Source organism: Vicugna pacos, chromosome 8, assembly GCF_048564905.1.
Source record: "Vicugna pacos chromosome 8, VicPac4, whole genome shotgun sequence".
NCBI lineage: Eukaryota > Metazoa > Chordata > Mammalia > Artiodactyla > Camelidae > Vicugna > Vicugna pacos.
Window position 1 is genome coordinate 17202612 of NC_132994.1, and position 26784 is coordinate 17229395.

General features: G+C 38.6%; 1 protein-coding gene across 1 annotated transcript; it reads right to left on the bottom strand.

Moving 5' to 3' along the window:
• Positions 1-1039: 1039 nt before the first annotated feature.
• CGA (glycoprotein hormones, alpha polypeptide) lies at positions 1040-13418 on the bottom strand. The gene is made up of 4 exons (XM_006200313.3): positions 13292-13418; positions 3064-3170; positions 1832-2016; positions 1040-1386 (listed from the first exon to the last, which is right to left on the bottom strand). Exons 2-4 carry the CDS (start codon positions 3161-3163, stop codon positions 1309-1311), a joined length of 363 nt encoding a protein of 120 aa, XP_006200375.1. The 5' UTR covers positions 3164-3170; positions 13292-13418; the 3' UTR covers positions 1040-1308.
• Positions 13419-26784: the final 13366 nt, after the last annotated feature.

Here is a 26784-nt window from a genome sequence, read left to right on the forward strand (position 1 = left end):
TGACATCTGGTGTGTCTACCAATCTGTTAGGAATTGGTTTTTCACTCAGAAATGGAATCTTGACAAATTGATGATAACTGAATTTTTTTTTGAAAGCCCAATCTGTGACCAGTGTGGTTTTTTTTTTTTAATTTCAGGCTCCTTTAGGAGTTGAGCTTTGGCGTGGCTTTGATCTCTACCATAGCTAATATAATTTAATGAGTAAAAACCATGGTTCTCAAAGCAGGGACTATCTCTGTTTTTAAGTATAAATGCTCAATAAATGTGACTTTGAAGCATGACCCTGCTCTTAAGCATTTGGACAAAACTAAGTGAAACTGACTGATCCTCTTCCTAGCCGACAGTGGGTGCCCAGTGAATTCTTTGCTTATCATTTTTTCATACCCATCTGGACCTGGATGTGGAATATAAGAGGATGCTATCCCTGCCTTAGCCACCATTCGGTTACAACCTGGCTGCCAGGGACTAGTAAGATGTGCTTGTTTTTTTTTTTTTTTTTCTTGCCAGATATAAGCCAAGTTGATAGAAACTTCAGCCTGGGGAGGATTTTTGTCTTTACCAAACCCTAGAGCAGCATTCTTCTTCTTCTTCTTCTTCTTCCTCTTCCTCTTCCTCTTCTTCTTCTTCTTCTTTTTTCTGACTGAAAACTTCTACCAGTGAAAAAGTTTCTGACCAAACATCCCCAATACATGCCTAATTATTTCTTTATAAATTTTATACAAGCATGACCATACTAATATATCTGTACTTTTATGAAACTCACAAAAAGGGGCATCTTAAGAAGTGATGTAGAAATGAATATTCTAGAAATAAAAGTTTTATTTTCTTCCCTCACCCCAATTGATCGTGTCATCACCCCCTGGCTGAAGGACTCACAGCTTGCTCTGGAAGGCGTGGTGGGAACAAGGGTCTTCAGGGTCAGGTCACAGAGTACATAAGGGCCCGGCCAACCCACTGGCTCCCTCCCTTCAATTAATCCTATCAAAAGCAACTGGCTTGAAACTTTTCAGAAAAAAAAAATTAGAATTCAATGATAGTATGATGATTTAAAAGACTTTATTTCCAGTGGAACCAGCTTTTTATGGTCATGCTAAATGCTGTAGTTCATTACAACTAAAAAGAGCTAGACTGCTGATTATACCGTAGGATAAAGAGAAAGGCAATAAAGCTGCAATCTAGTCTGAAAGCGCGTAAAAATGGTATGGTAAGGAAAAGGGGGGTTTTATCTCGCAAAGCGATAAACCCTGAACAAATTAATTTTCCATTCCAGGGAATCAGCAGTCATCAATACAGCCCTTTGCGAAACATTTAAGATTTGTGATAATAACAAGTACTGCAGTGGCACTCCGTGTGGTTCTCCACCCTGGCGTTGCCCAGGACTGTGGCCTACAGGGGCAGGGAAGAGGGGGAAAAGATGGATGACAGCTAGATACATATAGATAGGTAGGTAGGCAAAATTGAAAACTGTTAAATAAAATTGTCTGTAGCCAGCTGAGCTAAACAGATGCTTGCCGTCTTTGCATACTCGTCTTTCCAGCTGGCATCTTCGCTCTGAAAGGTTAGGTCTGCACTGTGCTAATCTTCTATGCTCTCTCCCAGCCTGTCCCTCATCGCCTCAGCCCTATTCTCTTCATTCTGAATAAACCCAGCCTCTGCCCACAAGCTTGCTGACTCTTCTGATTAAGGTGGCCAATTGCAGCCCTTCCCTCTCCAGATACCCAACCAAGGATGGGTCACTAGGTACCTCTGGCAGTAAGCCCCACGAATGGGCTCTAGGGACATTTCTCTGGTTGAACTGTTAGAAAGTTTCTGGGGCCCTTTAAGTTCCCACCTTGGTAAATGCTTTGGCCACACAGCATGTGGCTTCTGAGGTGATGTTCTTTGGGACCAACATTGTCTTCTTGGATCTTGCTGGAGTCGGATATGCTCTGGAGAAGCAGCAGCCCATGCACTGATAGACGGGGGCACCCAGCTTAGAAAAGTATTTGTTTTCCTTTAACTTGCATTCTGGGCAGCCTATCACAAAAAAAAAAAAAAAAAACACGAAGAGTAAAATACTCCAAAATTTTTTTAAAGGAACTATGAATTTTTCCTTATTATGGGATGATAAATATTCCTTTTTCTATTGGAAATAAAAGGAGATTAAATAAATAAATAAATAAGGTTTGGGGCTGTATGTTAACCTTCATGCACAATATCTATCGCACTGATTACAGTTATCTTCATGGGAAAACAATTTTTGCAGCTATGCATGGGAAGTCTCAGTAAGAGTCGTTTTTCTTTCTTTAAGCATGACTTCTTGATCTCAGTGCTAATAGTATGCCTATAGGGAATGCAAACGTGACAAGATGAAAACACCACGTTCATCTGAAAGGAGAATTTTGCCCAGAGGCAAAATATTTTCCCCTTTAGAACCTGCTATTGTTTTTTCCCCCCACAGAAACTTCAAATACCAACAAAGGAAAAATATGTTGGACTTAAGAAAGCTTGGTGAGTGGGACAGCCTGATATTAGATCAGATATCTGCATTTGGAAACTAGAATTAAAATATTACCACTTATCTAGAGAAAAAACATCACCAATAGTAGCTCACAATTTCACAGCAGATGGAATTATATTGGCTACTACATGAGATTTTTCAGAAAATACAGCAAAACAAATTTACTGCATAAAATGGTTTTGTTTTCTCACTTGTTAACTGATACGAAAATTCATCGACAAAGGCAAATCTTCTGGGAGAAATGTAAAAAACAAAAATGAACTAAACTAAATAAGGAGCATTTTCTGCTTGTAAAACTCAGATAAAGAATAATCAGGATTCTGTTTCAGATGAAAATGTACAGACTGCTGTTTAAAATGAACATGTAAGATATCATTTCCACTGTACATTTTTGGAACCTAATTTAATTTTATGTTCACAATCTAAAAGTGCCTAGATATATATCCAGCAGCAAAGATTTATCACATTTGAAAAGGAGGTGGAAATATAATTAATAGAGTTATTGATGTACATCTAGAAATGTGTGCTTTTCTTATTACTTCAAACCCAAGCTGGTCACACACCCTGCATTGTAAACTCTCCATCAGGAAAGGAATGGAGAATTTGCAGAAACACAGACAATACGGCCAGAATGACAGCTGCGTACTTTCCGTAGTAATCCATGGCTCTTCTGCAAAACAGATATGGGGGAAAAAGTTACTCTAAAATTGGCTTACCAAGAACAATAACCAGTAGTTTGCATATTACTACTACAAAGTCATCAGTGTCTTGACCCCTCTGTTTACAGCTTCCAACACACTCTAAAGCCATGTATAAAAAAGCAATTTCTCTTTAGGAAAGAGATAGATAATTGAACCTTCCCATTTCTCGCATCAACCAATAAAATTGGGTTTAATGATAACAATAATCAATTCTCTTTTTTTAATCTTAACATCCTCTTAAGAAGCCTCAATGTTCTTATTTATAAAGCATGAAACTTCAACGTGGATGGATAGATAGATAGATGAATGAGCTTATATGTGATTTATAAAATATGCAAGCATTTGAGGACTTCCTTCCCACCACCACATTGCCAGGTGGGAGAACAGAAGGAAAGGACAATGTCTCTCCTGCTTTTTATTCACTAGTGGTAGGTGAACTGTAAGGCTAATTATCAGTGTGCAAAGTAAATGCTAACTCAGTAATGTGGCAAGAGTAGACAGCAGAGAGTATTAATCAAAGCCTTTCTAAATGCTTTTCCTGACTCACTGTAGATACGGCTTTACCTCAGCATTCTGAGTGCATGAGAGCAGGCTATGCAAGGTCAGCAGAGTGATCGACCATATCCAGGCATTGACCTCACTGCATCTGAGAACTGGGTTGTATCCCTACATGTTATAGAAGAATCTCAAGTAAGATAAAAGGGGCAGGTTTTTAAATCCCCATTTGTAGTGAAAATGTTATAGATTGCTTGTGTTCAAACCATGGAAGATAAGAAAGACAGAGAATAATTACCAATACAAAGAAAATTCAGAACATCTAAAGAATTAACACCAATCTTACAGAATCACTTTCAAAAAAAAAAATAGAAGAGGGAACAGTTCCCAACTCATTTTATGAGACCAGGATTACCCTGACACCAAAACCAGACAAATACAGAACAAAACAAGAAAACAAGAGACCGGTATATCTCGTGAAATTTGATTCAAAAATCCTAAACAAAATAATAGCAAATTCAACCCAGAAATGAGTAAGAAGAGTTATTCGACACAGCCAGCTGGAAATAATTCACAATATGCAAGGCTGGTTCAATATTTGAAAATCATTTAATATAATTCCCCACATCAATAGAATAAAGAAGAAAAATCATTTGATTATATCAATTGATACAGAAAAGCATTTGACAACATCTGATACTTCTACCTGATGTCTATAGTTATACAAAAGTCATTATGAATTTTATGTATCTTCAACCATAATTAACATGGAGTAAATATTGCTCTAAGTTGGTGGTTTTCAAAGTGTGATCTGAGGACCCTAAATACTTTTAGTGGGTCTGTGAGGTCAAAATAATTTTCATAATAGTACTAAGATGCTATTTGGGTTTTTCACTCTCATTCCCTCGTAAGTGTTCAGAGAAATTTTCTAGAGGCTATATGGCATATGAAATTTCAACAGATTGAGGAAAGAAGTGCGTGATGGGGGAGGGTATAGCTCAGAGGTAGAGTGCATGCTGCACAAGGTCTTGGGTTCAATTCCCAGTACCTCCATTAAAAAAAAAACAAACCTAATTACCCCCCCCCAAAAAAAGAAGAGACAAGTAAACAAATAATAAATAAATTTTAAAATTTTTAAAAAGAAGAGCATGAGAATGTAGCATGTCCTAGTAGCCCAGCGCTTTTACAATTTTTTCAAAAAGATAAGACAATGCCATTCTTCTCACTGAATTTTTGTTTTGGAAATGTCATTTTTTAAATAAATATATGTTTGTGTTAACATGTGATGGCTTTAAAGTTGTTGCTTTTAAATGCATAAATATTTAAAAATTTTTTCCAACATAATTCTGAATCAGTAAATACTGATAAATATAATTTCATTTGAAAAAAAAAAGTTCTTTGGGCGCTTCAATAGTTTTTAAAAGCATACACAAGTTCTGAGACTCAAAAGTTTGAGAACCACTGCTCAAGTGATATACAAAGCCACAAGGAAAATTTCAGAATTGAAACTGGTTTCCTTTTTAAACTAGTATCATTTTTGTGCTTTGATATTGCAGCCCATATATTATGAAAATTCAGCATTATGCAGTGAACAATTATATCAGAATGAATTCAGAGAGAAGCGCTTATAACAAGATCACAGAACGTGAGCTCTCGAAGTCAATGCACGTGTTAGGATTATCTTTATGATAAAGTGAAGAGAAGACTGAAAAAGCAGAACTGCAGTCACCGTTGCTTCAGCTTTAATAACAGAAATGGCTTTGTCTTTATTTCAAAAGGAGATGAGATTAACCAAGCAGAAAAGGATTAACTCTCAAATTCTAGGTGTTTTTGAAAACATTTTAATAAATGTTTTCATCATCCTAATCACCTTTAAGTCTTTCTGTTTTGGAATTTGGAAGAAAAACATTAAGATCTGGGACAGGAACAATAATTATGTTCAGCTGGGATTTATGCTATTTTGCAAAACATGCTCCATCTAAATCAGATGTACTAATCTCAGCCTCTTGCTATTCCGAGTTAGTATCTTGCAGGCATCACAGACTCTGTATAACCAACCCTGCATTGCATTTCCAACACCCACTCAACAAGCTCCACCTCCTGCCACCTGCCACATCAGAATGACATGAGGCCAAGAAAATGTGTGTGTTCTCAGCTTGACCCGTAAGGCCTTTCTCCCCCTTCTCAGCCCACCCACTCAGTCTTTTAAGGAGATGCCCAGCCTCCAGCTTCTCTGTGAAAGTTTTATCCAATCCCAAAGTAAGAATAAATAACTTCCACTGCATTTGCCTGTCACTATGCTTATAATTTCTAGATAAGGTTCCACAGTCCATCCTGAACACTAGCCAGTTATGTACATGTTTGTCTTTTCCATCCCTTCTTAAGGGTGGAAACTGCCCCCTCTCTCCTACCACTACCCTAGCACCAGCCCTTGTGAAGGGTGGATGCAGTTATGTTGCATTGGGACTTTAGAACAGCAAAAATAATATCAATCAAAAGTTGCTTGTATAGAGCTGTCATTCATACTGAGGAACAAGATAACTCTTAAATGATAACTTAGAATAAATGTTTAATAAAATAAAATATTTTCAGATAATAAATTCATTAGAGACAATGGTATTCTCACTTAGCTGTAGAATTCGTAGCTGGCTAATATATGAATCTCTAAGTGTTAAATATGCCAAAAGTAGGAGTCATTTTATGCTAATATTTAAAAATGATAAGAATTCAAAAGAAAGCTGTAATAAAAAGCATATGTAAAATCTTCAGGGTTTCAATTGAGTGTCTCTTAGTTTGTATCAAACTATGTATGTACACAAATTTAGATTCTTAGTATCATATGACTCCATGAGATTAAAAAAGTGTTCTTGAAATTATGAAATATTATTGCCATAATGTACTATTATTTAACATGTTTACATAATATTATATGTTGTGATTATATATAATTAACGTATTAAGTGATTTATAAAATATGTAAATCCCACTGTACCATACACACACATATAGAGACATCATTATATATCTGTATATATCTCTCTATATGTATTGACTCACCAAGTACCATACACATACATACCAACCCCATGTAGGAAATGGGGTACAAAGATAGACACACTATTTTATGATGTGGGAGTGGCAAAGTCATACTGCAGAGGGAGTTTAGATTGAGAGATATTTTTGCAGCCACCCTTGATAAGTACACCTGCCATAGCAGTGAAAACTTAGAGGCAAAGAACAATAAGGCAGCTTCCCTTTGCAGCTCTTCTGCTGTTTTTATCACAGTAAAAAAAGTATTTATAAAGTAAGGTGCCAAGATTGAGAAATCTGTAATCCCAGCCTGTCTACCCTAGTATTGAAAGGCTTCAAGGCAAATTAAATATATATATATGTGTGTGTATATATGTGTACATGTATGTATGTACACACACACATATATATGTACATATATATATATACACATATATAAATAAAAGATTGTTCCAAGAAGATGACAAACACTTGGTACAGTGTGACATCCTGTCCTTCATTTATTTGCAGAGATGCTGCCATTGCTCCCCCACTGCCAGAGACTGAGGTTTTCAATTTTTCTAATGATGGTGGTGATAAATGGGGTGACTCATTCATGCTCCCCACACCAGGAAGCCTAGCTGACTCATAGCACAGTTTTGAGATGACTGGCTGAAAGTAGAGGCATAGTTCTTTGTTAACAAAACAGACTAAATCTAACTGATTTCCAGAGGGTTAACCTAAGCCTTCACCTCATTAGCCCCATCCAGCCCAGCTAACCACCAAGGACCAGAAAAGCAGGCTGCCTTCAGTGAACAATCGCTAATGAAAGAGACCCTTGAAAGCAAAGCCTTTAATCCTCGGCGCACTGCCTGGCATGAGATAGGAATTCAAGAATTGTTTGTTAAACAGAGGAGAGGTCTGTAAGTTTTAGCATCTTGCCTGGTCCAGCAAAGATACCAGTAGTTTAGCCTGCATGAAAGATTTGGTGGAGAGTCACAAGCGTAAGTGGAATGTTCAGAATCCTTCATCCCGCCAACTCCCACGGACAGGTCCTTGGACAGGTTCACCTCTACTTCCTACCGAGTGACCACCTCTTGTCTCCTGGTGGACGAATTTAAAGAGTCTGGAGTCAGTGGTCAGGGAACCCAGCTTGGAGTGGCCTTGCTTCTCTCTTTGTGTGCTCTAGTTCCATTAAGTGGGTTTTTACTCTGTTCTTGTAACATACTCTGAACCGCAGGTCTGGCAGCAAGTGAAATGGGTTCTATGAACCCATGCTCCAGCCCCCAACCTCAATAATCCTCCAGTTTCCCAGTTCTTCCAAGGAGACGTTCAAATATTGCTCCCAGGCACTAGAGAGACCTTGAGACCCATTAACACATTCACTGATCATTTACTCTAAAGGTAATGACAAAGGATGGCTAAGAGATTAGGGGGATGGACGAAGAGAAGCTGGTTAATACTCTCATGATCTGCCTCAAAACCCCTCATCCATTCTTTGGTATAGATAATTAATGTTTTCTTTATTTTATGAAAAGATGCATTTTGGATAATTTGACAGTTCAACATTGTGAAGTGCAAAATATAAGGTCCAGATTGAACATCTGAAAGATTTAAAGCCTTTGAATAAGTACCTGCTACATGCCAGGCACTATGCCAAGTATGGATGACACAAATATGAATGAGTTTCTTGCTCTCTGACCCAGATACAAAGGCAAATAACTATGAGTTAGAGCGATGTGAATGCTGTAATAAAAGCATTTGTAGACATTGAAATTGATTGACTGGGGACTGGAAGATGGAGAGGTGAAAAACTAATAAGAATAAAGAACACGTACTTCACAGGGAGAAATAACATGACAGTAGTAAATACATATTTTACTGTTTTGACATTTGTTCAAGAGTTTCAGGTATTCAGTAGTCCTCATAATTTCCCCAGCCTAATCACAGAGGTTGCAAATAGTGTATCCCCAAAGTGCCCCAGTATCCAGAGGAAACTAAGTCACAGAGTTCAGCAGCAGTATTTGGGTGGGATTTCTGTTTATCAATCACTTAACAGTGTTTTGTGGCTTCACAAAATTTTTAAAGGGAGCCACCTTGTTTTCCAGATGAAACAGAGAGAAAAAGAGTGAAAAAGGGGTCTCAGAGACCAGAGGTATATAAAACACAGCTTGTATAGCTATGCTTTGTAAAAGGAAAAAAAGGGGGGGGAGAATTCCATAAAAAAGAACAAAAAAAAATGACCTTTAAAATATTTATTCAAAAAAAAAAGAAAAAAAGAGTAGGCAGTATTTAGATGGAAATTGAAGTGCTCACAGAATTATAAAAATTTCAATTTCTTTAAGACCATTCTTGTAACAATCATATTTTGAGAAGTTTCTTTTCTTAATTGACTAAATTTAAGAGGCTTATAATAAGATGTACACTTTCTACTTTAATTGTTATTTAAAAGCACTTTACGATGTTAACATAATTATGTAATTAAAATCTTAGTTCTTCTATTACCCTTCTAGTTTTTCTAGCACATCAGCATTTTTTAAACTGTCTGCATGCTAAATCAACAAGAAATTTTGATAGGACAAACTCTGTGCATTGTAAAATATTGTTTTGAATGAGAAATTCAAATATTTGTTGTTCAAAAATAACTATTTCTTTAAAATTAACATTATTGCAGGAAGAAATGCTATCAGGAACAAAACATTGAGTAGTATCAATTTATCACTCAGAAAACTGAAACATCCAAAGGCCAGAAAAGTTTTATATGAAGCATTATTATATTACTATAAGAAACTTTCTTGTAACTTTTAAGATTTGTGCATTATGTTTTGCTATGCTTATTTCAGCAATTTTCATGCAATCTTTTGACACACCAAGCATCATTCCCATTTAAAAGCACTAAAGCACAGAAACATATTTAATTCACCTTAAAGTCTTTCCATAATAGGATAGACAGGCTAGGATTATAGATTTCTCAATCCTGGCACTTTACTTTACAAGCATTTGTTTTTCTGTGATTAAAAACAGAGCAGACCTGCAAAGAGAAGCCCCCTTATTGTTCATTGCCCCTAAGTTTTCTCTGCTATGGCAGGTGTACTTTCCAAAGACGGCCACAAAAATATGTCAGCCTACATTCCCTTTGCAGTATGACCTTGCCCCTTCCGCATCAGCAAGTAGTGTGTCTGTCTTTGTATCCCATTGATCTAGACGGGCCCTATGACAACTCACACCAATGTAATAAGGCAGGAGCAACACTGGGCCAGTTGTGGGGACATCCCTGCGTGGACCTGGCAGTCCCTGCTTCCTGCATCTTAGAAGCCCACTGCCTTGTAAGAAGTGCTACTGCTGTGAGACCACCATGTAAAAAGAAAGCTAAGACACATGGAGAGGCCCTGGAGAATGAGAGGCCACATGGAGAGAGAGAGAGGGGCCAAGAAGGAATGAGTGAAGAAGCCATCTGAACGACTAGCCCTGGCGAGCCTTCCGGTGACTCCAACCCCAGCTACCATCTGATCACAAATGAATGAGAAAGTTAAGAGCTGCCCAACAGAACCCTGAGAGATGACAATCACTTGCTTGAGGAGCAGGGAGTGTATAGCTCAGTGGTGGAGGGTGTGATCATCAAGCACAAGATCCTGGGTTCAACCCCCACTGCCTCCATTAAACATAAATAAACAAATAAGCCTAATTACCTCCTTCCCCCCAAAAATAAATAAATAAAAAGAAACTGCCACCTTAAAAAATAAAAAAGTAAAAGTTTCAAAATTGAAATAAGTACCCCAAAAAGCCTTAAAAAATAACTTTTGTTTTATCTGCTGTTTTTCAGTACTTTGATGCACAGCAATACTGGAACAACTGCTCTCTCTTACAATAAAAATTTCTCCTCCAGGATCTGAGATAGGGGACTCCAGTCTTTTCTCTCCACTCTCTCCTGGTACTTTTGCTCCATGGGGGTTATTTATATGACACATATTCAGTTCATCTATTAAGGGAAATCTAACAAAGTGTGAAGAAAATTTTGGAGTTAGCATTCTACACAGTTTCTGCCATATTGAATTTGGTAGTAATAATAGCTTCTACTCGAAAAAAGAATGCCTACCATTAATTGAGCACCTGCGTGTTCTCGGTACTCTTTTGAGCTCCTTGAATACACAAATAGATTCAATACTCATGACAACCCTGTGAGGTATTATTCTCGTTTTGGCAGATAAAGAAATTCCAGAGGTGAAGTAACCTATACAAAGTCACAAGATCCATCACTGGCGGAGCCAAGATTTTAGAATGTCTCTTTCCAATTCCAGACTCCAAGCTCTGAACCACATTTCATTATGCTGCCTTCAAGTCTTTCTGTTTCACAATGAACTTCTTAAATGTTTTGTTTTTCAGGTGGTACATTCCTAAATAAAATGTTGACATCTTTTTTTAGAGCAGCATTTTGTGGTGCTAGCTCAAGTATAACTCACTGATGTAGTTTTTATTTTGCATATTTGCTGACTTTAACTTCTTTAGAACAGCTTTAAGAAAGACATTTCATTTGGATAAAGAGGCATCTGACACCCAATCAAGTTACGAGGACTAGCATTTGATTGGTGGGGAGTGGGAAAGCGGGTGGAAGCATTGGCTTTCATATCCATTCCCTTGTTTGGTTCTCTTTTTATGTTTCTCTGGGGAAAGTATTATTATGGCACCTATTTTATAGACTAGGAATCTATGCTTCCAAGAAGTAAAAGGATGTGCCACAGTCACCTGGAAAGTGATCTGATGGCATGATAGTCCCCTTACTACCCTAGCCTAGAAGCACACAGTTAATCCATTTCCTCTCTTAGGACATTAATTCAAACATGGATTGTGCTGTTACTGTTGTTTTTTCAAATTCAATTCAATCCAAATTCAATTCAATTCAAATTCTAATTCAGGTGGAAGTGATTCAACTCCCACTCCAGCCTAAGCACGTGATCTCTCTCTCTCTCTCTCCCCTTCTCAGTCCCCAGTGTATTAAGGATGCTGGAGCATTTCTATGATGTTATTGCTGAGTTTGATGAAGCAAGAAATTACTGGATTACTTTGTGCAACATTACAATGCTGAAATGTTCCACACCAAAACCAGAATTTGCAAGGATCATAAGTTGATAGCAAACTACTCTTAAGATTCACAGTCTATAAAAATGGAAGTTTGGTGCTGTAGGTCACACTGTTCTCAGTGGAAATATTAATTGATTCCTGTATATTTTCTCTTTGTGAAAGCAGATTATCTTGATCTACTTTTGAACAAAATGCACTTGTTACCTTCTAATGTTACTATTTCTATTTCCCAAATCTTACTTTGAGTTTTCATGGAAACATGAGTCCCACCTTAAAAAGAAATATACAATGAAAATGAGAGTCTGATCTGGAACATAATCAATGGCTTTTCTAACATTGTTCACCTGCTACCCTTTCCAGCAGGAAATGGTGAGAAATATGACTCAAAACTTCAAATTAAACCAAAACCAAAGTTAAAGTTGAAACGAAAACACATATATTTTCCATAAATGATAATTGTTCTTTTCTTTTTAAAATAATTCAATAGGAAATTATTACAATCTGTGTGACTGATATTTTGAATAATTAAACTGGTGTTAAGTCAAGTTATTATTTAAAGACGTCTTCAGAAACTTAAAAATATTCCTCTATTCTAATATAAAGTATCTTACATTTGAGTGGGGAAAAGACTGTAGAGCTTAGGAAACAAAAATTCCTATAAAAGTGAAATGGAGCTCCTGTATTCTTAAGGGATCCACATAGTGTCAGCCCATAATTCTTCCATGTGCCCAAATCCTGATCCTCAATGCTAATAAGAAGGGACAAAAGGAAATTTTTATTTTCTAGTCTCAATTGCTCAACCAGCTGCCCCTTCAAGTAGTACTGATACAAATATAATTAAGATTAGCAAACATTTCTAGAAACTCTCATCAGAACAAACCAATTAGACTTAGCCAAGTGATTTAGAATCACAGGGTCCATCAGCAATAGTGAAAAATACTACCAACTCTTATTTTTGTAGCATTTTATGAAAGAAGAAAAAGGAAATGATGATGTTCAAGAGATTTCGATGTTACAATTCAATTTTACCCAAGAACATCTATTCAAAAGGTATCAAAAGCTATGGTCATTGGGATGAACAGGTGAGCTGGGTTACCACTGGCCAGCTGCAAGATACAGTTGTGCATCATTTAAAAACTGATGATAAAACAATATCAGCAACTTATGTAAAGTCTACTCCCCCTCTGCCTGACCCCCAGCAGCCACTCAAAAGAATGCCTTTCAAATGACATCCAGTATTTCTTGAAGAAAATTTTTAGATACTGATAGGCACTCACACAACTCAGCAGGAGAGAGTTGGTTTCTAGCTTCTGTTAGATAAAATCTTAGCCTGTGATCACAGACCACAATTTTGCAGACTTCCTCCCAGTTCAATCATGAGTGCTGAAAGGAGAATGTGTAAATGCCTGCTTCTCTTCTTACTAAGATTTATGCACAACCAGCTCCCTTGTATTCACAAACATTTTACTCCTCAGTTAAAATCCCCCAATTTTTTCATTCATATTACCTTCCTCTGGATTTTTTGCAGGATGTATTCAGGGCAGTTGATTGTGGATCTGAAGAGGGATTTTTAGCTTCGTCTTGTGATTTCTCAGTAACTGCAGCAGTTAATAAAGTCCTCGCCTGTCTTTTATACCAGCAGAGTAATAAAAGCAGCATGTTCCCACTCACATCTAAGTCCAGGGAACAACAGTAAATTCCATCCAATGATTGAATGGTACTTTGTGTAATTACCATGACATCAATTTGATCTTATCTTGTTTCAACCCTTAGGTCATTTTTTGTTTTGAGCCATTTTCAGGTGGTGTTGACTGCAAGGTCAGCCTATGAAATGAGAGTACCCTGTTATTTGTTCCATAATTTTATCAAGACTTAACACACAACATCCTGAAAGTTGACACTTTCCTATAAACAAGGCCCTACAAGTATCACATTTAATTAGCTAAGTACCTGCTGTTTACTTAAAACAGAGCTGTAAATTTCAGGTAATAGAGAGCATTCTAGGCTTACAACATTATTCCAGTAGAAAACAGGCAAATAAAACACATACCTATTTAAAGACTTCTAAAATTAAACATGCATCTGGATTTAATAAGAATGCATGGAGAAGGTATGAGGCAATGCTGAAAAGGACTGGTTCTCAATATTTGTGCCTTTCCCCCCACCTCATTTCACTGTTGTAAAGCTCAGTTTCTTCCTAAACCGAAAATACATGTGTTACAGCTTGCCAGCCATGGGACATTTAGCCCCAAGGTTCCCAGGACAATGTCTTTCTAAAATCTACCAAGTGCCTCAGGCTACGCTGTGGCTGCTTTTATCCTGCGTTTAGGATTAAGCTCCTGACAAAGTTTTCTGTCTTCATCTACTCTGCTCAGTGCCATTTCTGTAGGAACTGGCTTAGACACAAACTACCAAATTCCTCCCCAGGATGGAGTTTAGAAGGTCCCCGGAACACAAAAAGGAACTCTTATTTAACATAAACTGTTAGAGCTGGTGAGAGATCCAGTCCACTCATTCATTTAGAGTTACCTCCCAGGTGCTAGAATTTGGAGTGCTCATTACCCACAAGGCAGACTGGCTAAAGACACTGGGATGACAAGGCAAATAGCCACATTTACCAGGCAAAGTCCCGAAAGCATGTCATGGCACAGAGGGAATGACAGGAACTTCTTCACACAGCAGTAGGACACCGTGGGGTACCTACAGGCTATGCTAAATGCGTGAATTTTTTACTAATGAAGTTTTGCCATTTAATACGCTGAATTTTTAAGAAATAATCCCTTTTGTAAATGTTTCATAGGCTTAGTTGATTTGTTTTATAAAACATAACTTGATCTTTCTAATAGCAAAATACAATGATCACAAACACTATGCCGTAATCAGAACCGCTGAGTTGTGTGACATCCTAGCTTTTCCAAGTGGCTTTTTCTTCCATAATTTAAAAGATCCATTACATGATTTTAAAATTTCAAGCAATACAGAAGTATATACAATGAAAAATAAGTCTTCCTCTTACCTCAGAGTCCTCCCTCCCATTCCCAAATGTATCCATTTTTAACAACTTCTTAATGTTTCCTCAGATGTTCTATGTATATAAACAGGTTTTCAGGGATGTTGCTGTATGCAAATAGAAACATAATATAAGCACTTAGTGCCCTCATTTCTCTCTTATTTTTAAATCTAATAGTGTATCTCGGTGGGTTTTTTTCCTCCATATCCAAATATACAGCTCTAATCATACTTTTTAAATAATACAAAGTTTTATGAATCATTAATTACTTAACCAACCCTCTAAATGATTATTTGGATTATTTCCAGGTTTTTAACTATTACAAACAGTGCTATAATTTTCATCCTTGTTCTCATGTACAATTATAGTTCTAGAGTACACTTTTATTAGTGGAATTGCTGGATCAAAGAATATGAGTATTTTAAACTTATATAGTAATTGCTTAAGTACCTTTCTCCACCTCTCCTTAAAGCTGATGTCATGAAACACATTATTTTTTGTGAAGAGATGATAAGAGTGTCTTATTTTCATTTATGTTTATATAATTTTGAGCAAGGTTGAACATCATTTCATAAACTATAGGTCATTTATGGATTTTTTTCTGTAACTGCCTACTCAAAAATCATTCTCAAGTTTTTAATTTTATCTTTAATTTTCAGCTTGAGTTTTGACTCTTTTATGAAATTTCACCAGACAATAATTCTTAGGTAGTCAAATATGTCTATCTTTAACTTTTTGACTTGTTGGTTTTATGCAATGCCAAGACACTAAAAAGAAGTACTTGTATGTTATTCTCGAGTGGATACAGCTTTATTTATTTTCAGTTTAGATCTTTAATTCATCTGTAATTTATTTGAGGTTGAGAAGTGAAGTAGAAATTCAGCCTCTTTTTAAAGCTAAATGGCAAACCAGATGTTAAAATACCAGGCAGGAACTGATCAATCTTTTTTTTTCCTCAACTAATATGAAATGCTACTAAATTCCCAAATATTTGGGGGTCTACTTTGGGGTTCTCTATTATGATTCATATTAATAAAAATGTTCAACAAAGGATAAGTATTTTAAATCTGTTAAGATCATTAAGCATTAGATTTACTTATTTAGTGCCTATCCACCAAGTGTACCAACCTAAGTGTATCACCAAAGAGAAATTAGACATAAATCATATCCTTAAATTTCTAACAATCTGGTGCTATAAATTTAAAATATTGGGATTTTTTTTTCCCCTGAATATTCTCTTTGTCTTGTCCTGAGGCTACTAAGACAAAACTCTGATTTCCTAACCTCCACTCAATCAATCCTTTAATGTGTATGTAGCTCCATCTCTGGTAGTCTGTCCCATGTTTTGTCTCAATCCAATTGATCGGTCTGTTTGTTTAAAAGACAGATTCCTGAGTCCCATCTGGGACCTACTGGATCTAAACCTCTGCCCGCTGAGTGGAAGTATTTGCAATTTACATACCAAAGCCGGCGAACTGTGATGGTGCAGCATTGTTTAGTAAGCCAGCAGTGTCGTTAAGGAACAATACGGTGTGTTTTCATCTTCCGCTGCCCCTGTAGCACAACTAAATTGAAAATGGTGAAGTCATTTGTTCAGCTCTGTGAGCCTCCACTTCATACAAACAGCTGGGACCCCTGGCTACAGGGAATCTGCAATAAAGATAGCCCGGAGCACAGAGCAACTCTCCTATGGCCACAGGCACAAACGCAGGCAGGAGACAGTTTCTTGGTGGCGATAAGGTTTTTAATCAGCAGCAGCAGGTTCAATGACTGACAGCCTGAAAGGACAACCTGAGACGTGATGTCTAACACATGTGGCGGCAGCATTCTCTCCCCAGAAGTGATGGACAAGATGCACACCAACTTGTCACATGCAAATCAGCCGAGAATACTCTCTGCTGTTTCCGTCAAAACAGTGTGGCCTGATCAATAATGCAAATGTCTTGTTTCTCAGGCTAACAGCCTCTGTCATTTGAACCCTCGGAGAGATTTAAAAAACAAAAAGCAAAAAACTGTCAGTACATTTATGCCAGTAATCTTCCTCGAGTCTGAAATGTCAATAGACTAGGCAAATAATGCTGAAGATGAAGGGAGGAGAATCTCACAGGTGAAAAGTAATTTGTTTAACATTTTCCCATTTCTTTCTGCTTTGCACATATCTCCTCACACTTCCATTTCAGAAAGCTTTCGGTAATGGACTATAATGACAGACTTCACAGGAGAAATCGGTTTTGTGCAAAAATTTAAAAATAAGCAATTGTATTGATAGAGCGGTTTGGTTATATTCACAGGGCAGTAGGAGAGAGGAGAGTGAAGCCCAAAGGCCCTCTCTACCCTCACTTTGCAGGAGAAGTCTTAGGAGACATTAGATATGATACAGGGTTTGTCTAAAGCATCTCCATCCTAAAGGGCCCAGCTATTTTGCTGTGAGAGGTAAGGGTGCTACATTCAGAAAACTGTATTTTCCCTCTGTGTCTGTATAAATGGCCATGTGCAACTTTAGAGACAGTGAAGAATTTGGTGGGAGGGAATCCCAGCTACCTTTATTAAGTAAAAGAGATTTCCTTTGGACGAAGCTTTGCTGTGGGTCACAGGAGCCCTGTGATTCCCTCAAGAAGGAGCCAGCTGTGCCAGCTGTCCTGGACTACAGTCTTGGCTGCTATTCAAGGAAAAATATGTTTAAGGGGAAAGAGGGAGACTTTGTCACAGACATTATCCTGACACTCTCTCATCACATAACCAACCATCCCTACCCCAAGCTCTAACTGAATTGGAGGGTGGAAGGATTCTGTCTAATCTCGGTGTCTAAAAGCTGCCTAAGCCTCATTTGGGCTGATAAGTCCCAGTCACTGTTCAGATAGTGGGAGACTGCTTCTCACCAAGATGCCTCTGTATTTCTCCAGACTTGTAGAGGTAGTAGGAATCCGCCATCACCCTCCAGCCCTCTCCATCCTCATCTATTTCCCACACTCACTTCTCCAGGAAAACCATACGCTCTGGGATCTGGGGGCCAAGTAGGAATAAGGGAACAAGGCTGCCCCCAGTTCATTGTTCCTCTCTATGCCTGAGCAGATTCCACGGGAGTTGTTTTAACTGTGTCTCCCTGTGAAACACTAAAGGTGGGGTCCGAGGTGGGGGAAGGGGGAGAAAGAAGAGGAAGAGTGGAATGTAAGGAAGTTGTATTTACCTGAAAATTGCCAAATGAATAGAACACCATAAAATACTGCAAGAGGGTAGAGATGGAGGGAAACCGCATGGAAGGTGAAGTCTAGAGTTCAGAAAATGGGGAGACCACAATTGTTATCTGAGTATGTGACCCCTGCTCCCGACCACCCCCCCTCCAAATACAATATTTTTATTTAATTTTGTTTTGAAAATCATTTATATCCTTTGAGATAGAGATATTCTGGACATGGTCCCAGAAATAGGATTGGAAGCTGTGGCCTCAAGCACAAAGCATTCAAAACTCACCCTCTCTCATAGTTTCACACAAAATCTCTGTACCAGACCTGACATCTCCCTTGAGCGTCATGCCAGCATCTTTGTTCAGTGTACTAACTATCTATTGCCAAAACTTAACAGCTTAAAACAACAAACATTTATTATCTCACAGAGTTTCTGAGGGTCAGAAACATGGGAACATCTTAGTCAGGTGGTTCTGAATCAAGATCTCTCGTGAGATTGCAGCCAAGCTGTCAGATGAGGCTGTGGTCATCTCAAGGCACAATTAGGGCAGGGAGCCCACTCCCAAACTCACTCACTTGATTGCTGGCAAGCTTCAGTTCCTTACTAGCCAGAGTGGACAGGATAGTTACCAGGTGAACCTCTCCATAGGACTGCTAAGAACATAACAACAAGGTAGCTGGTAAGGGTGGGGGGAGAGGGAAGAAGCATCCCAAACAGCCACTGGAACTCTCATGAATTATTAGTGGGAATACAAATGATATTGTCAATTTAGAAAACAATTTGGCAGCCTCTTGAAACAATAAATATACATTTATGTTATGATCCAGCAATCTCTCTCCTAAGTATTTCTCCAAGAGAAATTAAAACATGTGTCCATACAAAGACCTGTATGTGAAGGCTGACAGCAGCTTTAAGCAGAATAGCCAAAAACTAAAAATAATTCTATTGTTCTTCAACTGGTGAAGATATATACAAAGTCTGGCACAGCCATACGACAAAATGCTATTCAGTAATAAAAAGAAACAAACTGCTGGTACTTGCAACACACAAATGAATCTGAAAATCCTCATGCTGAGTAAGGAAGTCAAGCACAAAGAGCTAGACACAGTATGATTCCATCTATATGACATTCTGGAAAAGGCAAAACTATAGGGAAAGAGATCAGATTAGAGTTTTGGAGATGAGGCAAGGGGCTTTTACTCTAAAGAGACACAGGGAAAATGCTCTGTTTGAGCGTAGTGGTAGTCACATGACCATATACTGTTGTTGATACTCGTACCATACATCTGGAAAGGATGGATTTTACTGTGTGTTGATTATACATCACTAAGGCAGACTTTAAGAATAATGAAAAATAAAGGTGGGAAGGACAAGAGAAAAGGCATGGAAGTATGACATATGGTGCACGCTAGAAAAAGACTACAACAGTTCAAGGTCACAAGAGCATAACATTCAAAGACAGGAGTAGCAAGCAACAGAGTCCTGAGCTTTTCACTTACATGTCCAGCTTGCACCTCAAACTCAATATAACCAGCACTAAAGCCTCCATCTGTCTCTCCTGGAAAAGTACCATCTTGCCTGTTAATAATGTCATTTTCCCAGTCACCAAAACTGTAAAGCTAGAGTCATTCTCAACTTCTCCCTTCACCTGTCTCACCAAATCCATGCTACTCTCTTGCAATGCCATGGTTTTTGTGGTTTTGGTGTTGGCAGCAGTGGTACAATGATGACAGTCAGGGTGTTTCATTTCTCTCATGTACCATTTTTTTTCTTACCCCCATTGCTCTCATATAGTTCAGGCTTTTAGTTCTTCTCACCAAGACTGGAACATGGCGGCCCTCTAACTAGTCTCCGTGCATCCAGTAACTCTCTCTTCTTGCCAGACGAGTCTTCTGAAAATACCAACCTCATCCTACCACATCCTAATCAATTTTGATTGAAGCTTTAATGTTGGTTATATTGAGTTTGAGGCAAAAGCTGGTCAAGGTCAACGAAAAGACTCTACTTGATCCTAATCTACTTTTCAAGTTGATTCCTCAATACACTCAGGGCAACAACCGGCTTCAGAGCCAGCCAACTTGATGGGTCATTCCCACCTATATGCATTTTCTGCAGAATAGACCTTACAGCTCTGTCTGAGTTGCCCTCTCCTGCCCTCTCCATGTGTTTAAATCCTCCCATTCCACCATGACTCAGCCCAAGTCCTACCTTCCCACTGTCACCTCTCTCTCTCAGTAGAATTCTTCAAGTCACACTGGCTTCCTTCTCGGAACTCTGCAACCCAGATTCTCCCACCCGGCTTGGGTTTAGTGGTCATATTGATCATGGTATTTCTACAGCCCTCAAAAGATTTCAAAGCACCTTCCTATTTACCATCTGATTTGAGGTCTTCTCAACAAATCTAGGAAATTACTCCTGTTTCAAAGATAAAACATTTGAGGCTCCATAATGCACAGGGATTTGCCAAAGGGCACACAGCTAAGGAGAAGATTTTCAATACATTTTTCAAATGAACAAATGAAGACAGAGCCAGAAAATTAACTTAGCAATCAAGAGGAAGAGGCAGGATTGTTGTTTGTTTGTTTGTTTGTTGTTGTTTGTTTGTTTTAAAATCCCTATAGGCACAACCATCAGGTCTTTGAGAAAGGATATCTAGTTTGTTTATTCTAAATAAATGCTAAGGCATTTATTTTTTAACACCTTTACTGTGGTATGATTCCTGTACAGTAAACAACACATATTTCAGATGTACAATTTGATGGATTTCGATAGATGCGTACACCAATGAATCCACCACCACAGTAAAGATAGCTAACATTTCCATCACTCCCCAAGAGGGAAGCAAGACTGTTTTTAATGGAGAAGAACTATTTAAGGTCAGAAAAAGATTATGAAAGTCGGAATTCAACCGTGATTGCATTCAAGTAGGACACACTGTCTGCTGGGCTTTTGTGAGATTGGCTGAGAGACAGTGAAGGGCAGAACTTAACCTAAACAGTTCAACAGATGAATTCTTACTAAGCTTGAAGCTGGAGAACTATACTCTCGGCAAGTACTTATTTCTGCCTTTGTGCCCGTCGGAGCTGGCTGTGTGGGAGCGTTAAGTGCTGCTTAAAATGTGGAATTAAAATTAAAAAGTTCTAATGTGTATTTTTAGAGAACAGAAACAATTCAAATTAAATGTAACTCTAAATTCAGTGAGTAGAGTTGGCATTTAAGTTGGCTGTTCAATTAGCAAAATTCTAGATGATTAAAGTAGTCACTTGAAAATGGCTTTCAAAGTAAAGCATTTTAGCATGCTCCAATATTTAGATGATCCACATCACTTGATCTTTGTGTTCCCCTCTGGAATGGACTTGTTCTGCAGTTTGAGCTAAGGAGTTCCTGGACTCGTGTTTTAGAAAGGAGCTTATCAGAATGAAAGCAGAAAGTGAGTCTTATTTGACACTAAAATATACCAGGCCTTGAGATGCTATTAGCATCCTCATTGTAGAAAGGAGTATAGGGAGAAATCTTTTTCTTCATTTTGAAGGTTTGGACCCTTATCTCACATTCCATCTGAGGTACTGAGTTGGGGATTAGCTTTGAGGGCACTGATGAATCAGAATTCTTGAGGTTATGCTTTTGACCTAAAACATTTTTTAAACAAAGGGCACATTTTTTTAAAATCCCTATATGCACAACCATAAGGGTCTTTGAGAAAGGATGTCTAATTTATTCCATTTTTTTTATTTAAGCTACACCAAAACCACAACTTCTTTATTCATTCATCTGTTGATGGACACTTAGGCTGCTTCCATGTCTTGGCTATTGTAAATAGTGCTGCTATGAACAGTGGGCTGCATGTCTCTTTTCAAAAATAGGTAAACAACAAGGTTCTACTGTATAGCCAGGGAACTCTATTCAGTATCTTGTAGTAACCTATATTGAAAAGAGAATGAAAAGGGATACACGTGTGTGTGTGTGTGTGTGTGTGTGTGTGTAACTGAATCACTATGCTGTATACCAGAGACTAACACAACATGAAAATCAACTATGTATCAAAAAAAATAAAATAAAATATCCTTTAAAAAACAAAAAAAACAAAAAACCATGACCAGCAGAAAAGAATCCAGTTTTTTAAATTTCCCATGGCAAAGAACACCTAGATATTCACCAAATACATTTCCTCTTCCTGTGCACCCCAATAAACCACACTTCCAACTCCCTTGCACTTAGAAGGGACCATGTGCTTAGTCCTTGTGAATGACATGTGAGAGAGATGTGCCCCGGCCCCGCGAAGGCAGTTAAGAGGGATGCGCCTTCCCCGTGTGCTCCCTCCTCCCCTGTGTGCTACCTGGATGATACCAGGTTGCCTTTGAGCTGACATGTTGAAGATGGCAGAGCCACAGCATGGAAGGAGCCTGATCCTTAACAGACTGTGTGCAGACTGCCCCCCCCACACACACACTGATGCACAGTCCCACACCCTCCCATCTCCCACCAGTGACCGCACTGATCTTCGAGGTGACCAAGAAGTAAATTATTATGATAAGGCACAGGGGTTTAGGGGACTGTTTATTAGACCACCAGGTGTTGGTCCACCTGCTAGCTCTACACTACCCCCAGAAGAAATGTCTGCCACTCTCACCCACCATGCAGTGTCTAAACAATGCTGCTTCATGGCCTTTTGTTCTAGTTGCTGTGCTAGAAGCCAGTGGATCTTAACCTTCTTGAAGCCGAGGACTTTTTCAAACCTGATAAAAATGCAAAACCCCTATCCTTAGGAAAATAAACAACTGCACTCATGCACAAAATGTTGCCTAAAACTTCAAGATATTTTCAGAATCCCAAGCTCATCAACAGACCCCTCAGGCTAGGATCCCCGCTGTTAGCAGGGAGTGCATGAGGAATGTGGAGGCGCCCTGAGTAAGTATTAAGCTTATATTATTTTCAATCTTCCCACCTTTACTTGTCATCACCTTCGTATACAGCTGCTCAGTCATACTCATGTCTCTGATCTTTAAATTTTAAAAATGCAGAAAATTTAGTTCTTCAACATTGATTTTTCCCTCCCAGAGCAAAGATGTCAGTGTAACAGTCCCAAAGCCAAACATCGATTCCGTGACCAGGCCTTTGGATTTCTGTATCGATTGTGAGCAGTCTCCGCGTCAGAACCATTAGCGATGTGACAGTCAATATTTTCTGCCAGGCGCTGTGCAATTGCTTTTGGAAACAGAACCTTAACTCCCTAGCATGAGCCTTGAGACCTTTTCAGTTTTGCCCTGTCAAGCTCTCTAACCTCATTTCTCCTCAGTCCCCTGCATAAACTTTATGTTCTTAAAAAATCACACTGCTCATGGTGCACTGAATCTGTGATTTTTCTTCATGCCTCTGTGACTTTGCCTGGAACGTTCTCCCTTGACTGTCCCCAAACTCCTATTGTCTTCTAAGATTCAGCTCATGCACCACCTTTCTGGTCATCACCCCTGGCCGCAGTACCCATCACACACAGTGAAGATTTGCTCCTCTACCTCTCATGAGACTGTTAGCTCCTTTCGGGAAAAGATTATATTTTATTGAATACGCTTTACATAGTGTTAAGACCTGACACGCATTGAAGCACGCCATGTTCTCCAGGAAGTCACCTTTGAGGCAGATAGTTAGGGATACATGAAGAAAATCAACCCAATGTAACATCCCATGGTTTAGTACTAGGGGAGCACACAAGATGGAATAATTCGTTCTGGAGGAGTGGAAGGTGATAAGAAGAAAGGGAGGGAAGGAAAGAAACAGGGAAGGTTTCACAGGGGGAGGGATTTTTGAGTTGGGTCTTGAGAACTGAGTTAGAGTTTACTAGAGAGAAGTCAGGAGGGCTTTGTTCTGGATCTCCCACTGGGACCCCATACGGGGAGGAGCTCTACCTCATTCTTGTAGAACCCGATCTTTCCTAGGCTTGCCTGGTACTCAGTCACCTCAATCCTTTGTCAGCTCCACTCTCCCCAAGGTTCGACCTTGAATATCTTCCTGGTTTATCTGAAATGCTGACCACCCTGGACCAGGAGTGTGGCCCAAGAGGCCTGTCTTCTCTGTGAACTTGGCAGACATGTGCAAATTTGATTTCTATGACCTTGGCTTGGAAGAACTGAAGTGAGTTGTCCCACCTGTAGCAAGAGCGTAACTGAATTCTAAGTGTGATTCATTAGGTCTTCTTGGGTTGTAAGTGTTAGAAAGCCATTCAAATTAGTTGAGGCAAAAGGTAGAAATTTTGGAGACTGTGCTGACTCTTGTAACCTAACTGTAAGAGGCAAAAGTACACCTCGGCCTCCACCTTCTGCTTCCATTTTAGTCTCCCGTCCAGGGGGCTCCATTCTTTTTCCTTTATGCCAGCCTCTTCTGCACCTCAAGAAATATGATACTCCTGATGGGTTCTACACCTCACATGTCCATCACCATGGGTGATTTTTCTCAAGTTCCAAGGCAAAAAAAAAAAAAAGAAAAATCCAGAAGGACACTGGCCTGACTTAAGGTCAGATTCTTACTCCTGGACCAATTATGATAGGCTAAATCATGGTCCTCTTGAAGATGCCCACATCCTAATCCCCAGAACTTGCCTTACATGGTAAAAGGGATCTTGTAGTTGTGATTAGGTTAAGGATCTTGGAAGAAAAAGGATTATCTTGGATTATCTAGGTGTAATCACAGTATACTCACAAGGGTCCTTATAATAGGGAGGCAAGAGGATCAGAGAGAAACAGAGATGTAAAGACAGAAGCAGAGGTCATGGAGGAGAGAAGATGCCACACTGCTGGCTTTGAAGATGGGGGAAGGGATCACAAGGCAAGGAATGCAAGAAGCCTCTGGAAGACATAAAAGGCAAGGAAAACACATTCTCCCCTAGAGCCTCCAGAAGGAATGCAGATCTGCTGGTACCAGTTTTATCGAATGATTTTGGACTTCTGACCTCCAGAACTGTAAGATAATAAATTCGTTTTGTTTTAAGCCAGTAAGTTTGTGGTACTATGTTACAGCAGCAGTAGGAAACTGATATACCAATCAAATATACCCAGGCAGCTGGCTAAGATTCGTCCACCTTGAGTCGGATCCTACCTCACATTGGTCTCCTACGACCAATACCATCCATTAATAGTGTCTGCTTCTGGGCTACATCGGAAATCCAACAGATATGGAGTTACCTTTTTTATTTAAGCTATTAAACTCCCTTGACTATTCTCAACATCTAAGATTTTTTCACTGTAACATGACCAATAAGGGGAATTAAAGCTAAGGATTCTAATATCTTGACTTTCTGAGTCATGTTTTTATTACTTTATTATTTATTTATTTATTTATTTATTTTCTTGGCGGGGGTAGATAATTAGGTTTCTCTCTTTTTCAATGAAGGTGCTGGAAATTGAACCCAGGACCTCATACATGCTAGGCATGCACCCTACCACTGAGCTATACCTTCCCCCTCGAGTAATTTTAATATATACATTCTAAAAAGAATTAAATGTTATAACACATACATTATATGATGATATAACATTATAAGATTTAACTCTCTGTTCAGTCACTATAATTGATGGCCTCTCATGGACCAGACACCATCCACCCAGATGCTGGTGATTATAAACAAAAATTTGTATGTGAACAAATATGATCTCTGCTTTCAGTGTGTGTATTTTGAATAGGAGAGTAAACACTAAATAAACATATATAAATATATAATTACAAATTATAATAATGTTCTGAAGGCAAAGAGGAGACAAAACATGAAATAAAATTTAAAGGGAACAAAATTTAGCTGGGAAACAAGTCCAAGAACTTTTAGAGTTTTTATCAGTTCAAGATAAAAAAAAAATCCATCAGAAATAAAGGTGAATTAGCCACACTTACCTTGTTTATCCTTTCGTAAATGTAACACTCACATTTCCTGAATAAAAGGCCACTCTAAATTTTGAACATATAGCTTCTCTTTTATGTTGTTGTATTTTTTTTTTTATTCTAAATAGCCCATTAAGGATTGGTGGTGACTTCCTGTGAAGCCTTATCTTAAGCTTTCGGATGAGCCAATCATTACGATAGAATATATTTATCTATAAGGAAAAGTTCTCTGTAAATACGTTGGAGCACAGTCTGTGTGTGCTGAAAGGCAGCAAGTGAGAGGAATCTAGACAGAGCTCTGGCTCTCCTTCTACCTTGGATGTAGTCACAGATGATACCGTGTTTTATTTCCTCCCTGTTTTCTCTCAAATTGAATGTTTGGACTAAAGTTGTTACTTTTACCTTTTAAAAATTTCTTTCCACGGTTTACCAAGAAACCATTTACACTTGGGGTTGGTAAAAATTAAGGCCATGGGAAGGGTAAAGGGATCAGGAGTCTTCCTGATTTTGTGGCTGGCTTCTTGCTCAGTGATGACTTCTAAAATTCAGCTCTTTTGCTTCAGAAGCAAGCTTGCTCCTCTAGCCTCCTATCAGTGGATTGCTGACCCCATACACATTGCTGCCTCTCAGCAGATGGGGCTCTCTCCTAGCAAGGAATTTGATAAAGATTACAGGAGTCAAAAAAGCCACAATTAGTGAGACATCTGAAACAAGCTGGAAGATGCTGCTGGCTCCTGATTCCCTACATATGGTTTAATTTTCTTAGTGATTTTTAAAAAGGGGGAAAGAACTCACACACACACACACACACACACACACACACACACACACACACCATCTTAGATTACAATACAATCTGAATTTAACCATCAGATCACATCTTATAATGAGGGCAAGTTCTGGGCCAAGTAAATTTGTAAATTAAGCTATGGAATCTC

Bases quoted from the DNA above. Each gene is read 5' to 3' on its own strand.
- CGA (XM_006200313.3), bottom strand. From the start codon at position 3,163: ATGGATTACTACGGAAAGTACGCAGCTGTCATTCTGGCCGTATTGTCT. The intron at 2,017-3,063 runs GTGTGTGACCAG...TTTTTGTGATAG, and splicing joins TGGAGAGTTTACAATGCAGG to GCTGCCCAGAATGCAAGTTA. The intron at 1,387-1,831 runs GTGGGAACTTAA...CTGCCCCTGTAG, and splicing joins TGGCCAAAGCATTTACCAAG to GCCACAGTCCTGGGCAACGC.